The following is an 18,236-nucleotide window of genomic DNA, read 5'->3' as shown; positions in this document are numbered from 1 at the left end:
GGATTTACCGCTCAGTCTTTGTCTTCAAGCTTGACGAGAGGGATTTACCTCTCGGCCAAGAGGGATTCGCCTCTTGGTCTTTAAATTCAATGAGAGGAGTTTACCTCTCGGCCGAGTGGGATTTACCGCTCGGTCTTTGTCTTCAATCTTCATAAGAGGGATTTACCTCTTGGTCAAGAGGGATTTACCTCTTGGTCTTTAATTTCAACGAGAGGAGTTTACCTCTCGGTCGAGTGGGATTTACCACTCGGTCTTTGTCTTCAAGCTTGACGAGAGGGATTTTTCTCTCGGCCAAAAGGGATTTACCTCTTGGTCTTTAAGTTCAACGAAAGGAGTTTACCTCTCGGCCGAGTGGGATTTACCGCTTGGTCTTTTTCTTCAATCTCGACGAGATGGATTTACCTCTCGGCCAAGAGGGATTTATCTCTTGGTCTTTAATTTCAACGAGAGGAGTTTACCTATTTTTATTCTCTTCAACGAAAGATCTATCACCCTACCTACTGAAGAATGTCTACACACCTCCTCTGACCTCACTTACCTTTGGCATCAAAGGTTTGGCCACTTAAACTACAAAGGTTTGAAGACACTACAAACATGACAAATGGTTCATGGACTGCCTGAACTCAACAACTCTAGTATCATGTGTGTTGACTGCTTCAGTGGAAAACAACATCGTAATCCTATTCCTAAGACAAGTAAATGGCACGCTAGCAAGGTCTTGGAACTCATACATGCAGATATTTGTGGTCCAATATAACCCATTTCAAACAGTGGAAAATGTATTTCTTAAGCTTTGTTGATGATTATAGCCGTAAAGGTTGGGTGTATTTGCTTTATGAAAAATTTGAAGCTTTGGAGTGTTTCAAATCCTACAAGAAAATGGTGGAAAAGGAAGTTGAAGCATCCATCAAATGCTTACGAACGGATAGAGAAGGGGAGTTTAACTCTCTTCAGTTCAAGCTGTTTTGTGAAGAACATGGAATACAAAGGCAACTTACCACAACTTATACACCACATCAAAACAGAGTTGTAGAACGAAAAAAATAGAACTATTATGAATATGGTACATTGTTTGCTTTCTGCCAAAAAGGTTCCCAAGTTTTTCTGGCCTGAAGCAGTAAACTGGACCTTTTATCTATTGAACCGATGTCCAACGCATGCTGTGAGGAACATCACTCCACAAGAAGCTTGGAGTGGAATCAAACCTTCAATAAACCATCTTCGAGTTTGGGGATGCTTGGCTCATGTGCACATACCAAAGGCAAAAAGAGGTAAGCTTGATGATAAAAGTTTTCCTTGTATTTTATTGGGTGTTAATGAAGAGTCCAAGGGTTATCGTCTATTTAATCCTAAGACAAAGTGGATTGTTATTAGTAAAGACGTCATATTCGAAGAAGAAAAGAGTTGGGATTGGGGTCCAACTTATAAAGAGAAAATAGAAACTGAGTTGTTGTGGGGGTGATGATGATGAGTTACATATTGATGAATCTAAAGAAAATATTGAAGTTGATAGTGATGGTGCGAATAGTGAGCATAATTAGGAAAATGTCATTAGAAATGAAGTAAGAGTGAATTCACAAGAACACATAATTCAAGGGAGAGAAAGAAGAAGGCCAAGCTGGATGGAAGAATTTGTAACTAGAGAAGGATTAAGTGAAGAAGATGAAGCTGAGATAGAAGCCTACATCGTACAAGATGTCACAAGTGAGGATCCAATTTTATTTGAGGAAGTTGTGAAACAAGAAAAATGGAGAAAAGCCATGGATAGCGAAATAAACTCCATTGAAAAGAATCAGACATGAGAACTAATGGACCTACCAACTGGAACTAGAACCAATGGAGTCAAATGGATCTACAAGACAAAGTTGAATGAGTATGGAGAAGTTGATAAATATAAGGCAAGATTGGTAGCTAAAGGTATTCTCAACAATATGGAATCGATTTTTCTAAGGTCTTTGCTCCTATTGCATGCATGGATTCAATACGGTTAATCGTGGAACTTGGGCATGCAAAGGATGGCAAATTTTTCAATTAGATGTAAAATCTGCATTCTTACATGGAAATTTAAATGAAGATGTCTACGTAGAACAACCAAAGGGCTATGTCAAAAAGGTGGAGGAGCACAAGGTTTACAAGTTACATAAAGCCTTGTATGGTCTAAGGCAAGCACCAAGGGCATGGTTTAGTCATATAGAAGCACATTTCATGCAAGAGGGCTTTCAAAAGTGTCCAAATGAGCAGACTCTATTCATCAAAAAAGGTACTGGAGAAAGCATATTAATTGTCAACATATATGTTGATGATTTGATTTATACAGGCAATGACGTGGGCATGATGCTTAAATTCAAGAAGTCTATGATGCAAGCATTTGATATGACTGATTTAGGAAAGATGAGATTCTTCCTTGGCATTGAGGTCTCAAAAAAACTAGGTGGAATTTTTGTGTGTCAACATAAATATGCCAATGATGTGTTGAAAAAGTTTGCAATGTCAGAAAATAAACCTATGAAAAGCCCAATTGTTCCAGGTAGTAAGATTAACAAAGATATTGAAGGTACAACCATGGATGAAACTTATTTCAAGCAAATTGTATTATATCTAACTGCTACACTGCCCGATATCATGTTTAATGTAAGTTTAATTAGCAGATATATGTCTAAGCCAACAAAGATGCACTTACAAGCTGCTAAAAGAATTTTAAGGTATTTAAAAGGGACTACTAGTTATGGGATATTTTATAAGAAGGGAGGAGAGAAAATATGCTCGCTTTTACAGATTCTGATTATGCAAGAGATGAGGATGATTCTAAAAGCACTTCTGGTTATGTATTCTTGCTAAGCTCAGGAGCAGTATCATGAATGTCCAAAAAACAACCAATTGTTACTCTCTCAAGTACAGAGGCAGAGTTTGTAGTTGTTGCTGTCAGTGCCTATCAAGCAATGTGGATGAAAAAAGTGTTGGGAAACTTAACTTATATTCAGAACACTAGCACTATTATTATGTGAGACAATAATTCAACCATTAAACTTTCAAAAAATCCAGTAATGCATGGCAGGAGCAAGCATATTAGAGTGTGTTTTCATTTCTTAAGAGATATGGTGCAAGATGGAGAAATTGAGTTGATGCACTATGAAACTAAGGAACAGGTTGCAGATATAATGGTCAAGGCTTTAAAACTGAAAGTTTTTCAAAAACTCAGGATGAAGATGAGAATGATTGACTTATCTGAAATAAACTGACACACGCTGTAAGTTAGTTTAAGGGAGAAAATGAAGATATATTTTATTTTGTTACTGCATAATAATGCTTAGAGATATTTTATTCTGTTACTCCATGATAATGCCTAACTTTTAGACACTTTTTATTCTTTAGCCATTACTACTTGTATAGGTTCTGTTTCATGTATTATGTTATGTGAGTGCTATTTAATAGCCTTTTTAATTTAATAAACGTATCCAATTGGCAAGAGTAACAATTTACATTTTTTATTCTTTTCAACATTTAGTTATAACATCTTGAGATATTGTTTTACAACACATTTTAATTTGTTTCATTTTTGTGAAAATGTCTTCTAATATTCACAATTCTTGGAGTTAGAATGCGTGCAAAGAATACGATAAATTATTCTTTTTTACAAATTGAAAATCTTTAAAATATATTACATTCAGGAGAGTCCGATCAAGAACACATGACTAATAATTTCTTCTAAGATTTCTTATCTTTAGACTTTGTTTTGCACCACAATAAAATGAATGCATGACAAGAATTGTCGTGTGTGACGGAGTACCATGAAGAACCTATTTTTGTGTTCATTATCAACCACATAGTATATATATATATATATATATATATATATATATATATATATATATATATATATATATATATATATATATATATATATATATATATAAAACCATTGCGTTGGACATTTATAAAAACAATTATTCTTAAAATAAATGTTATCTTTTAATTTTAAAATCAACGTATCAAATGAAATTAAAAATATTGAACCATAGAGGAATTAACGAAGAAAATATCCTCTCTTCAATTCATCGGTGAGTATTTGTTTCCCACTAAACACTATCTTCACTTCAACTTGCACTTTCCATGGACATGTTTAAATGAAAAAATGTTAACAATTTCATGTCCAAATATAAGAACTATTTATCAAATGAATAAAATGTAACTTTATAGTTCTTATAAAAATGTTAATATGTGGTAAAATATACATTTTTTAAAATAACTTATGTTATTTTAGAATTTTATTTCAAAACTTCAATTTTAAAAATAAACATCACAATCATGCACCTGCTTTTTGCTAAGCATTGTTTCTGTTCATGCATAGTCCTTTTCAATTTTTTTTTTCCAGTGACGTAAACAGCTAGATGATATTGACACGTATTATCTTCCCCAGTTCTTCACTTTTTCTTCTTACATAAAATGCACTTTTGGTGATGTGTCTTGTATAAAAAAATAACTATTACAAAAACTTCAATTTTATTTGAATTCAGTCAATAGTTAAAATATTTAAATATAATTTTAGTATTTAGTAATTATTACATATATTGTTAAAAAAATATTATATTGCTATTAACCACATGGAAGGAATTTATACTCTTTTCATCATAAATTTATAACTAAGTGATTTTTAAAAATTAGTTACATATTAACAATATTTTCATATCATAAACATATATAAAAATTATTAAAAACTAAATACATATTGATAAAGTAAATTTTTCTGCACTAATATTGTAAAGGTTTTTTTTTTATACTAAATAAAATACATATCAATATTTATTATATTTAATCGACTATTTATTTATATATCTTTTTAAAATCTTATTCAACAAAAGTGAATTTTCCTAATGTGTATCTTCACGAACAAAATTATTTTTAAAGTTAAATTGTAATTTTGATCCTTTCTTAATAAATGATTCACGATTCTGATTTTTTTAATTTTAGTTTCTAAATTTTAAAATATATAAAAATTTAGTCCAATTCTCATATGTGATTTTGATTTCATATTTGAGTTAATTAAATTAATTTTATGGTGTCTTAAAATAAATATGTTAAGTCGAGAACTCAATTATACTAATGTTGAAAAATAAAACATATATAAAATAAAAAATTAAATTTAAATTGTGTATTTTTAAAATCCAAAAGTTAAAATCACATCATATGATAGTAGGAGAGAAGAAGGAACTAAATTGCAAAGAAGGGGTAGAATAGGTAAGAGGGGAAGAGTGTGAATATCAATCATATCATGGGCCTAAAATAATAACATCATGAAAAGGCCGAAACTTGGGCCAGAATTTTTGATGGGCCTAATTGATAGTTTATTCACAGGGTGTTGCTCCCTCCACCACCACACCTTTCTCCCTCCACCTCCTCAATTTTTTTTTTAATTCCAATTATATCCTCAGATTAAAACTTTTACTCTTACTATTTTAATTTATTTAGTTCTCCTACTTTACTCCCTGCACCCAATCTTTTCATCTCTCATTTCCGTTTAACAATTTGTCTTCCGTTTTACTCTGCAATCCCATTTGTCTTCTTCGTTTCACTCCTCCTCCGTTTCTTTCTTCTTCATTTTCCTTACATTATTAAAATACATTAAAAATATATTCAAAAATAATAAATCAAAACATTTAAATTAAATTATTAAAATATTTCCAAAATAAAGAATAAACTAATAAAACAAACCCTAAAATAAAAAACGTAACCTGAGGTGACATCCTTCAACGGATGTCTTAAAGGTTACGTTTTTTATTTTAGGGTTTTATTTAAAGATTTATTCGAATACGCACCTTGAGGAAGCAACACACTGCACCACTCCACACACTGCACCACGAGAGTGACACTACACCACGAGAGGGAGACTGCTTGATAATTCTTTCCACCACCACCAACCTTTGCAACTTGTAGTATCTCACAGAGACGAAAGAAAGAGAGGAAAAAATATAATGTTAAAATGAAAGAAAAGTATTTTACTCATGTACGGGACACTAGAATAGGTTATTAGTGGAATAGGTTGTGAATGGGTAAAATTAAAAAATAACCCTAAAAATAAAATTTTAATTAGGGACAAAATAGTAAATAGGAGGTGGAGGGAGAAAGGTGTAGTGGTGGAGGGAGCAACACCCTTATTCACGTCACAAGGGTAAACGTCTTATAAAATTCCTGATCTACGTCCTTTTATTATAAGCAGAAAAGAGTGTAAAAAGAAATATTCAGTTACACATACGCGCCGGAATGATTTTGGTCGCCGTCGATTCCAAGCCGAAGTAGCAATCTATTATTACTATTGGGTGGGTGGAGCTCGAATAAATGGAGTGGAGAAGAAGAGATAAGTTGCGGGTGGATGCCTTCCTAAATATAAAATCCAACCGTGCACACATTTTTTATTTGGAATCCAGAGTATGATGAAGGGTGGATGAGAAGGAAATTTTGGGAAGAAAAAAAAAATGTAGTTGTTGGAATGCTTATTACGGAAAACACATTTTAAATTGAGTATTTTCGAAAATATTTTTAAATTTGAAAATACTTTTCAGAATATTTAATGAGGTTCACTTAAAAGTAAAATTTTTTTAAAGCTGAAATTAGACTCAATATTTATCATAAGTTATCGAATTTTACATAATGTTATGTATCAAAAATATTTTTGTAAAAAAAGTATCTTAATAATATTTTTTAAGAAAAGATAATTTAATACTTTTATTTTGATTCTTTTAACTAGTTATACAATATTTATGATGCATTAACATTTTAATTTAGGTCACGTATCCATATTTAATACTTTAAAGTACTTTATTAATACTTATCAATGAAATATCTAATCTATATAATAATTTGTAATTTTTTTAAACTTAGATACATGTAATTTTAATTTAATTCACACAATAACAATCATATATATATATATTTATCATGTTATTAAGAATTATTGTACATTTTTCAATATTCATATATAATCTATCGTATCCTATTATTTTCAAAATTAAGTTATCCACGTATGTATCTGATACTCGTATCACGGCTACACCTCTTGAATATCAATGGCCAATTGTTAAGTGTACTTAGGGCTGGGCAAAAATAACTGATCTGTACTGTACTATAGTTAACTGTACTATATTATACTAAAAAAAACTGATCCACTCTTACTAAAAGTTCAGTATACTGTTTTATGGTTCAGTTTTTAAAAACTGAACTTATAACACTTTCAATTCAGTTAACTGTGAGAACTGTATCTATTCTTTCCTCTTCTTTAGTTCTCGTTCAACTGTTTCATCTTGCCAAGAAAACGTTAATTAATATTAAAATATTCAATAAAAGAAACTGTTCACATAAAAAAATTAATAATTAATTTTTTAAGACAAAATTTTTTTATCACAAATTTTTATATTTTTTATCAATAAACATATATTACTTTTTAAATAATATTATTTTAAGTAATAAAAGTAAAATATTTTTTTTAAATTTAATTTTATTAAATGATTAATTAAAATATTAAATTTATACAGTTCAAAGTTAGAAGACTAAAAAAGTAAAAATAAATAAATAAAATACCAAAACTGAGTTTTAATGTTATATACTTTAATATAAGCAGGAAAAAGAATGTAATATTCATATATTTCAAGAGAGAGAAATGTGATTTGTTATAACAGTTAAAATAAATCAAATTATATATTGTTATAACATAAAAATGGAGGATAGTATAATATTATGAGGGGATATAATTTACTCTTAACAAATATAAAATTAACTTAAATATTAAAATTCAAAGTTAATTATATATGTTTTGAAAAAATATTAAAATAAATTTCAATTAAAAAGAACATGTTATAGTATTTAGTTTAAAAATTAGTATAATTCAATTTAAAACTAGTACAATTCAGATTAAAATTAGTATAGTTAGTAGTTCAGTTCAGTTTATATCGTAGTTTAGTACAATTTAGTATTATAGAAATATCAAATGACAAAAAAAATTAACAAACGTTTATTAAGAGTAACTTTTTTAGTATCATCTTTTATTATATTATAATAATTAATAAATATTAGTTTAATTTTTACATAATAAAATATAAATAATAAATAATTGATTAATAAAACAATTTTATGAGGCAACAAAATAAATATAAATAAAAATTATTTTAAAATAAAATAAGTAGATAAAAAGATAAAATAAATTATATACACATATAAAACAAAAAAATATAAATAAAAAATTAAAAAAATAAATATAAAAGTAAAATAATATTCATGACAAAATAAATATAAATAAAAAAATAAAAATAAAATAAAATAAAATAAATAATAAAATAATTTCCATACACATATAATAATAAAACAAATATAAATAAAATAGAAAATAATAATATCAAATAATTAAAAAAGTTAATTTGTAAGACATTTATGAATAAAATAAAATAAAAATATTAAAATAAATTTCAATTAAAAAGAACATGTATTGTTATACGTTTAAAAACTAATATAATTCAGTTTAAAATGAGTACAATTCAGTTTAAAATTAGTATAGTTAGTAGTTTAGTTTAGTTTATATTGTAGTTTAGTATAATTTAGTATAGTTCAGTTCACTCCAGTTCAGTCCAGTTTGATAAAACAAAAAACAGTTCAGTTCAGTTTGTCTGAACTGTTTACAGCTCAGTTCAGTTTAGACAAATTAGTTTTTAGTTCAGTACAGATTTTAGTAGTACAGTGCAGTTCAGTTTTATTTGCCCACCTCTAAGTGTACTTATATCAAGGATACCATATTTTATGGTTTGCATTTCCATTTTGCATCTCTTGATTGCTCATTTCCTTTAATAGCCTATTGTGATGCTAACTGGGCTTCAAATATCGATAATAGAATGTATACATAGAGGTAGCCAATTTCTTTGATTAGTGTATGTCATTTTGAACATCACTTTGAAATAAACAAAGAATGATTGTGATGAGCATGATGTTATATCTTTCCAATTTCATTTGAAGTGTGAGATATAAAAAAAGACATGAAAGAATGAAAAAATATCTCTTATATTTGAAACGTTGTCAAGGATAAAACAACTTGGCAAACAGAAGCTCATTCCAAGTATCTTGAAGGCCAGGTAAACACCAATGTACACAATCAGCATAACTAACAGGGTTTGCTAATTGCTCTGGAGTCAATGGACTCCATTGTTTCTTATATATTGAAGTGTGTGCATCTCTACGATAACTGGACAATTGTGTGATGTTCAAAAACGTAATAGGCACTTTAGATTTGCTAAACACTTCTCCAATTACTTCCATTATACTCTTCCTACAATCTGAGCCCCAATAGCTTCGATCATCAATTAAACTTGTTTCATTGTAACAATTTCCTCCTTCTTCGTCTCCCCAATCTATGCTCCTGCCATTTATTTCCAAAACATTATGTTATTTACATGTTTAAATGTCCTACCTAGGTAGCAACAATACTAAAAATAATACTCACTTTCCATGGGAAGGTGACATGCTTGTGAAAAACACTCTAGTTTTCTTCGGATCCATGTTCAACCTAACCCATCTAAGCATACTTTTCATAGCCATGCGATACGCATCCTCTGTTGAGAGCTCAACAATCTCTTTTACTTCATCATCGAAAGATCCAAGTCTGAAGATTACATGAACAAATAAAGTATTATTCTAAAACTTCATAAAAAAAAAGTGAAAGATGAACAGATAGATATTTGAATAGAACAAAAAGAACTTACAATACTTTCATCTTCAAACCGGTCATCCACCAAAGATAGGTGTTGAATACTACAATGTCAACACCTTTCCAATTCTTGCCATGCTTATTGATTGAACCTTTTCTAACAATCCTATCAGAGATTCTATGAATGACGGCATTGTCTGAGTTTGATTCAAGAAGAAAAGGTGCCCAATAGAACTCAATTGTGGTATTGTATTCCTGATTGAACACGTAAAATCAATAACAAGAAATATGAGGCATAGATATAAAGCTAAGATTAGAAATATTTCAAAAGTGTTTGAGTTTAAGGGTGTTTTACCTTTGCAGTGAACACTGTGAGTGAATCAAAGGTTTCCATTGATTTTTCATCATTAGGAATGAGTTTATGGAGAAGGCATACAAAAGAGACGTATTGACCGCGATTAAGAGAATCACCAACAAACATCATCCTTTTTCCTCGAAGTGTTTCAAGCACCAAACTAGCATTGAATCTACAATAAATTTGGGTTGAATCGGTGAAATAAATCAAATTTAATGCTCAACTTGTCTTCAATAAAACACAAGAAGTATTAACTTTTTTGTTTATTCATGACTAAAAAAAACAGAGCTTACTCAGGAAGATCACAATGATGTGGTTGCCATCTCCAGTGTTGATAATCCTTATCGGGTCGTCCATGTTCTTGGCAAGTTAATTGTGGTTGAATGTATGGACATTCTGATTCCTCGTACAATGGTCGATTCAACTCGTCTCGAACCCAACTTCCACTGAAGATGTCACATCCTTCCTCTGTTTTTCCCACCGCAAACGGCACCTTATGTTGTTTCACTCTTTCTTTTTTTCATAATTCAACAAAAAAACAATCATATACGTTCCTTACTTATTAAGCTATATAAAAGTAAAATCCAAACCAATTTAAAATAAATATTTGTGTTTACATAAATACTTTACTTAATATTATCATTTCAAAAATATCCTTACTTATAAATCAATAAATATGTAAAATGTTTCCATGATTACGATTACTGATGTCATGAAATTTAAACAATAAAAAGAAAGACTCATACTAACATTCTTAATAAATTAAAAATTAGGTATATATTTCAAACAATATATTTTTCAATAAATTAAGTTAAAATGACCTAATATTTCAAAAATATCATAAAAGTAATAATTATTAATTTGTAAAAATATTTTCCGAATAGTTTTGTAATACATATTATTTTATTATGTTTGTCCTTTTTAAATAAAGTTTCGATTTCTTTTATCTCTATGAATATAAAATGAATTTTACTAATTTAGTATTTTCCTCATAGTCTTTAGTTTTAAATGATGATATAACCTATAAAAGATAAAACATTGTGTCACTCTAATGCAATATCACCGAACATCATTCATGTTAATAAAATTTTGTTACAAAAAGAAAATAGGGACTAAAATTAATGTATTGAAAAACCATTAATATAATTAAGTCTTATTGAAAAACCATTAATATAAAGCTAATTGAGTTTATTTATGACCAAATTTCCATATATTGATTCATAAAATATTTAAGTTGTTAAGCTTGTCTAAAGCTAAAGAAACGGTTACTAAAAAAATATCTTATTTATAAATATCATTAATCCAGTAAATAACTCACTATAAAAAAAAACACGACTTCTATGAATATTCAAACTGTAAGTTTCAATAATTAAAAATCTTTATAAATAAAATTTCTGATAATTAAATTAACTCTCATATACATTAAAAACAGTTTTAATTGAACATTAACAGAGGAAGTTTGGAATATATATATATATATATATATATATATATATATATATATATATATATATATATATATATATATATATGGAGGAAAACAATTCCTTTATTACTTTTACAATAAATAATCCTATTAATATAAACATTAAACAAAATTCACGTATAAAGATGGAAGTTTCACTTTAATATTATATATAAGATCAATTTAAAAATTTAAAATATATAAAAGATTAATTTAAAATATATAAATGAAGTATAAGTTTTCTCTTTTGTAAAATTAAATTAAATTTAAAATTTATTTCTTAAGTTAAAATTAAAATTCATTTCTTAACAACAGAAAAAAGCAAAATTCTGTGGAAGAATATTGTATGAAGTAAATTTGTGATGAAACTTAAAGAAAGTGGGAAAGAAGTGTGAAGAACTCACGAGTTGTGGAAGAGGGTTTGTCAGAATAAGAGTAGCTTTGGAGGTGTTCGTCGAAGACGCACATGAAGTCTTGGCCATAAAGAATGGCAACGAAGAGGATGAAAGCTATAAGTGTGAAAAGGTATGGAGAGAGACGTCCCTTGCCTCTCAGAATGGAAGAAGAACCTGATAATGGTGCCTTCATCTGCAACAAAACACCTTCACCAGACTCAACCTAAATCTCTTTCTTTCGATGTTATTTACGTTAATATAGCCACCAATTTTTGCTTTCTGTGAAACAACATCACAACTGAAAAACTTCAAACATAAAAGGGGAAATGTGTGAACTAAGGAACCTGAATTTCTGTCTCATGTATATATATATATATACAAAGGTTGTATATATTTGTTTGTAATGATTAAGTCTAGCATCATGCAGAATAAAAAAATGTTATTTGTACAGCACATTTTACATAAACGAGAGAGATTAAACTCAAATTCTAATTACAAAGTAATACTAAACTTAAGGAATTAGATTATTTTAATACCATGAGTCAACATAATAAAATGCAAATAGAAATTAATAAATGTATTAATTGACTGATATGAAATTTTGTGAAACATACATAGTTGACCAGCCAATAAGATTACACAATATAAATTATTACAAATTTTATCCAAACATCTTAATAAATATCAATTTAATCAAAGCATTCATGTCAATACCTTGAACTTCATTGTTTTTATCAAATGCTCGAAAATATAAGGATTTGACACTTTTAAAGTTATTACAACTTTTATGAGAAATGTCATCAAAAATTATATATTTTTCTTTTTCTTAAAATTAATACACAATTATAAGGTAGTAAATTATACTTTAATAGTGTCCCAGTAGTAGGTGAAAGCTATACCACACCACATGGCAATACTGTAATGGTGTGATTGCGACAACTTGTTCATTTTCTTTCCAACTGATATAGTGGAAAAAAATATGTTTTTGTTAATATTAAATTATTTTACATCCTTAATTAGAACATAAGATTATTGTCTATTAAAATAAAAAAAATCCGTGACCATGAATTTACTCTATCTGATTTTGCTTTGCTTTGAAGGAGGTTAAGTCCTATTTATTATGAGAAAAGCTGATTGCCATATTTTGACGCTAATTTTATACATAAATCAGGATACTGACATTACTTCCAAACTTTATAAAATTAAGGAATAAAAATCTTTATAAGCGTATTGGTTTATTTTGAAGGTGTGAGAGAAAAATAAGAGTGACAAAGAAAAAACAGAGAAATTTATAGATGTGACATATGGTGTAACAAGAAACAAAAAGAGATAATAAACATTGTAAGAAAATTTGAATATATTTTTCCATTTGAAAAAGATATGGTGGGTGTTGTGTGGGATCCATATGGTGCAATAGTGAGAAAATACTAAGTTAGGAGATTATAAACATTGCTTGCCTTCAAAGCTAAGGGGGAGTGGAAGATTGAAAATTATACTCTATTCACTTCATTTTTCTACATAAAATGATTGTACCAAATCACAAGCACACAAAAGGAAAAAAAAACGTACAACTGTGCCTTTTCTTTTTCTTTATGAATTTGGTTTTGGACATTATGGGTGGGTGTGTGTGATTAGGTATATATTAGGTCACATTTTGCTATCATTTGGAACTTGCTTCCGTCGTAACTCTCGTTCTCACCAAAACAAAGAAATTTCGAAGTTGCAGGTACATATTATGGAGCTATACCTTCATTTGTTGGACATTAAGAAAACACTTATAACGATGGATCACCTAAAAAAAGAAAAAGAAGTAAAATACGTTTTTTCTATCTAATCAAATAGATATATATTAAAAAATACACTTTAATAAAATATATTTATAAAACAGTCTAAACCTATATTTATTCAGAGAATACCTATATATCATAATTTATCTCGACAGTTTGTTATTATAATTATTATTTATAAGTATTATTGTGTTATTATTAATTATAATATTATTATATGTTTACGATCTGTATTAATACAATAAATACAAGGTTTAATTGCTTCCTTTGTCCCCAGTTTGGTTGAATTTTGTCAAATTCATCCTCATTTTTTAAAAAGTTTCATTATCATCCTCACGTGGTGTAAAAGTTTCATTGTCGTCCTCACGTGGTGTAAAAGTGTCAATTGAATCCAAACATAGAAAAAATTTGTGTCAAAGTAGTCATTTTTCCTATATATCTGTGTCTTCCTTTCATACAATCAAGTACAGATATTCATTTTACCTTATCCAATTTAAGGCTTTTCATAGCTCCAGAGAAGTGACATATGAAAGGAAGACACAGAGATATAGGAAAAATGACTACTTTGACACAAATTTTTTCTATGTTTGGATTCAATTGACACTTTTATACCACGTGAGGACGACAATGAAACTTTTTTAAAAATGAGGATGAATTTGACACAATTCAACCAAACTGGGGACAAAGGAAGCAATTAAACCTAAATACAATTAATATATATCAAGAATATTTTAAATTTTTTACTAATTTTATAGTTGAAGAATCTTTTATAAATGAATTTCTTCTTCTAACTAACAATGGATTCAATTTCAATCCGAAATCTAAGATTTTTTTACTTGTCCGTAAATTCACCATCAATATGCTAATAAAATCACATATAAATTACGTTCTGACCTATATGATTTATGATTATTCAATAGAAAGTGATGAATGTTTACGCCTTCAAAACTTCATAAAAAAATTGTGATTAGTGTCAATAAAATATAAATTTAGATTTAAGTCTTTATAAAGAAAATTCTAATTTATATATCCTTAATCTATAATGTTAATTGTTATAATTAAACAGTCTTTTACGTCGTATCTTTTGTAAAAAGTAATTTAATACGTAAGTATCTTTAAAATTTTTGATATATACTTCTTTATATATCGTCGATGTTTGATTAAGAATGAATAGTTAAAATAAATCATACTTTAATTGTTTTAGAAGTAATGGCATGAATTATTTTAGCAAGTTATTAATATCTTATTTTAGTTTATCAGCTAATGATTTATGCTACGCTATTTGAACATGGATCCATTCTCTAAGAGGAATATTAAAACATTGGCATTGTTGGACACGATTATCTTTCAAAATAGCAATTACTAAACTTTTTTTTTTTTAATCTTTCTTTAGAATGTTGATAGGCTCGAAAACATTATACGTTTGTTTTTATTTTAGGATATATGCTTCGAATGCTTTTATGTGTCTGCTTTCGAATTATGGAAATGAAAATAAAGAAAATGAGCCATATTTTTCAAAATCACGTTTTATATATGAAAAATATAACTTTCACATCAGTTAAATACTCAATGTAAGGAATTTTCACATTTTATATAATCTATATCTTAATCAGTAGTGACAAATTATTTTAATATATGTAAGTGTTTTTCTTTTTGCAACAGTAGTTTTATGATAATTAAATTCATTTAATCAAAATCCTTTAACCGACAAAACATTGACATTACTTATATTTCATTATTATTATTATTATTATAAATATTACAACTATTATTACCGTGTGTATTACACATGTTAGAACTTTTGGTTCTTTCCAAATTAGTTACTTCTGTTTCTTCATGAACCTTCCTTTTTTTTCTTTCTCGTTAAATTATCTATTATTAAAATTATAATAAGAAAGGTAAAAATTATCTTTGCATCTTCCATTTTTAATTCATTTTGGGTGGTGCAATTTGATGATATTTTTGAATTTTTTAAAAAATAAATTATATAATTCAGAATGTATTTTAAAAGAAAATTGTATTTTGTATATACATTTTGAAAGATATTTCCGAAAATGTATATTTTATAGTATAATTTTTTTTAAATACAACCCGACAGACGCTTTCTTTTTCTTAATATAAAAAAAATTATATAATTTTTATTAATATTTTATAATATAATTATTTTTTCTTAATATTTCCGAAAAGAATGCAAATACAATTTGTTTATATATTGCTCAGCTAAAATATTAATTAAAATAGTAACTAATTACATACAAAATGAAATACTAATTACCTCAATTTATTAGATAAAGAAAATTGAAGGCGGGGAATAACCCAATGTTATTGTACTTTATGACATATTTTTAAATGGTTTAATTGCTTTCTTAGTCCTCAGTTTGGTTGAAATGTGTCAAATTCGTCCTCATTTTTAAAAAAATTTCATTTTCGTCCTCACGTGGTGTAAAAGTGTCAATTGAATCTAAACATAGGAAAAATTTGTGTCAATGTAGTCATCTCCGTTAAATACAGACTAACTGTGTTAAGTGGTTGATTATTTGGCACTAGAGAATTAAAACGTGACAAATGAGTGACAGTAGTGGTAATGACGTGTCAATGAAATTAAAATTAGGCTACATGGAAATAGGTTATTGAATTGGGGAAATTAAAATCAGAATTCATTTAGGGTATTTGTGAACGAAAACTAATTAGGGCATTTGAGATATTTGAGATAGAGTGTTTCTGAGTTGAGGAAGGGTGAAAAATCACAATTGGGGCTTTTGAAAGCAGAACGCGTTTGGTGATTTGGAAGCGTTTTTCGCATTGTTCGTGGGGTATTTGGAAGTGCGAAGTGGGTTCCATTCGAAGGTCCATTCGAAGGTACGTGTACATTGCTTTCGTTGGGTTTATGGTTGCTTTGGTGTGTGTGTTTGCTTCGTGTGTGTGTTTGCTTTTGTTGTGGTCCCCCATAAACTATTATCTCTGTTTGTTGTTGTCCCCCATTATGGGTGTTGTGTGTGGTCCCCCATTGTGCAGGTTAAAGTCAATCTTTATGCTGTGTTTAGGGTTCAGTACAAATTTGTTTTAATTGTTTATGGTCTGTTTAAAGTGCTTTGTGGAAGTGGTGTACCCTGATGGGTTGACAGTCGTGCCCTGATATGTAAATGTAGTGTTATTTTGGTCAATTAAATGTAGTGTTATTTGGGTAAAGTTAGACTGACATGATTTTTTATATTAGTTTAGGATGCCTAACTGTGATGTCGAAGTGGTCTTTCACCATGGGGGCAAATTTGTGAATGATGGGTCATTTAAATATGAGTTTGGTCAAACATCTACTTTAAAAATTGACCCAGATAGATGGAGCTACTTTGAAATTATGTCCATTTTGAAGGAGATGGGCTATATTAATGTTAAAGAGTTGTGGTATTCAGTGGGTGGTGGTACTGTGTTAGAAGGAAGGTTAGAACTATTATCTGATGACAAGGGTGCATGTGATCTGGTCAACCTTGCCATTTTGAATGGTCAATCTCACCTGTATGTTGTACACATGGTGTCAGATCCTGAGTACGTTCATATGTTGGGGGAGGGTGACAGTGATAATCGTGTAGAGGTAGAGTGTGAGGAAGAGTGTGAGAAGGCTGTTTTGGGGGAGGGTGTACAGGCTGACAATGATAATTGTGTGGAGGCAGAGGCTGAGGGAGACACTGATGGGGCTGTTTTGGGGGAGGGTGTAGAGGCTGACAATGATAACATTGTGGAGGCAGAGGTTGTGGGAGAGGATGTTGGGGCTGGTTTGGGGGAGGGTGTAGAGGCTGTTAATGATAACTTTGTGGAGGCAGAGGCTGAGGGAGAGGATGTTGGGGCTGTTTTGGGGGAGGGTGTAGAGGCTGACAGTGATAACTTTGTGGATGTAGAGGCTGAGGGAGAGGATGTTGGGGCTGTTTTAGGAGAGGGTGTAGAGGCTGACAGTGATAATTTTGTGGAGGCAGAGGCTGAGAGAGAGGATGGGGGACATGATGACTACGATGTTAGAAGTTGGAATGGAGATGAAGAGGATGTGTTGAGTGAAGATCATCTTGTGGAGGTTAGTGTCCATGGAGATGAAGTGGAAGATGATTTCTGTAACCGTAGTGAGGAAGTTGAAGTGGGTGGACCAAGTGGGAAGTGTCCTCCATTACAGCATGTACATGACAGAGGTTTATCTGACAATTCTTGGGAATCTGAAAGTTTAGACAGCCTTGTATTAAGTGATTCATCAAATGATGATAGAGACCGTTATGGAAATTTTGGCATTTTTTCATTGCCCAAAAGTATGGAACACTATAACTGGGAAGTGGGGACATTCTTCAGTGAAAAAAAAGATTTCACAGAAGCAATAAGAAGCTACGGTGTAGAGAATGGTAGGAAATTGAAGGTTTTTAAAAATGATAAAAGAAGAGTTTGTGTTAAATGTTGTGGGGCAAAAGGGAAGTGCCCATGGTACGCATATTGTTGCAGGAAATGGAGTATAACAGGAATCCCATGCTGTCATGCCCTCACTGCCATGACATTTTTAAACATCAATGGAGAAGAC

The 18,236-nt window shown here is 29.5% G+C and overlaps 1 protein-coding gene across 1 annotated transcript; it reads right to left on the bottom strand.

The window, feature by feature from the left end:
* Window positions 1-9,015: 9,015 nt before the first annotated feature.
* LOC124828301 (protein trichome birefringence-like 33) lies at window positions 9,016-12,227 on the bottom strand. Its single transcript, XM_047301559.2, has 6 exons — window positions 11,907-12,227; window positions 10,331-10,550; window positions 10,038-10,209; window positions 9,738-9,937; window positions 9,479-9,637; window positions 9,016-9,394 (listed from the first exon to the last, which is right to left on the bottom strand). Exons 1-6 carry the CDS (start codon window positions 12,088-12,090, stop codon window positions 9,055-9,057), a joined length of 1,275 nt encoding a protein of 424 aa, XP_047157515.1. The 5' UTR covers window positions 12,091-12,227; the 3' UTR covers window positions 9,016-9,054.
* Window positions 12,228-18,236: the final 6,009 nt, after the last annotated feature.

This window comes from Vigna umbellata, chromosome 1 (genome assembly GCF_029865625.1).
Source record: "Vigna umbellata cultivar VRB3 chromosome 1, Vumbellata_1.0, whole genome shotgun sequence".
NCBI classification, from domain to species: Eukaryota; Viridiplantae; Streptophyta; class Magnoliopsida; order Fabales; family Fabaceae; genus Vigna; species Vigna umbellata.
Note: the sequence above shows the minus strand (reverse complement) of the source record. Positions and strands in the feature narration are given on the sequence as shown.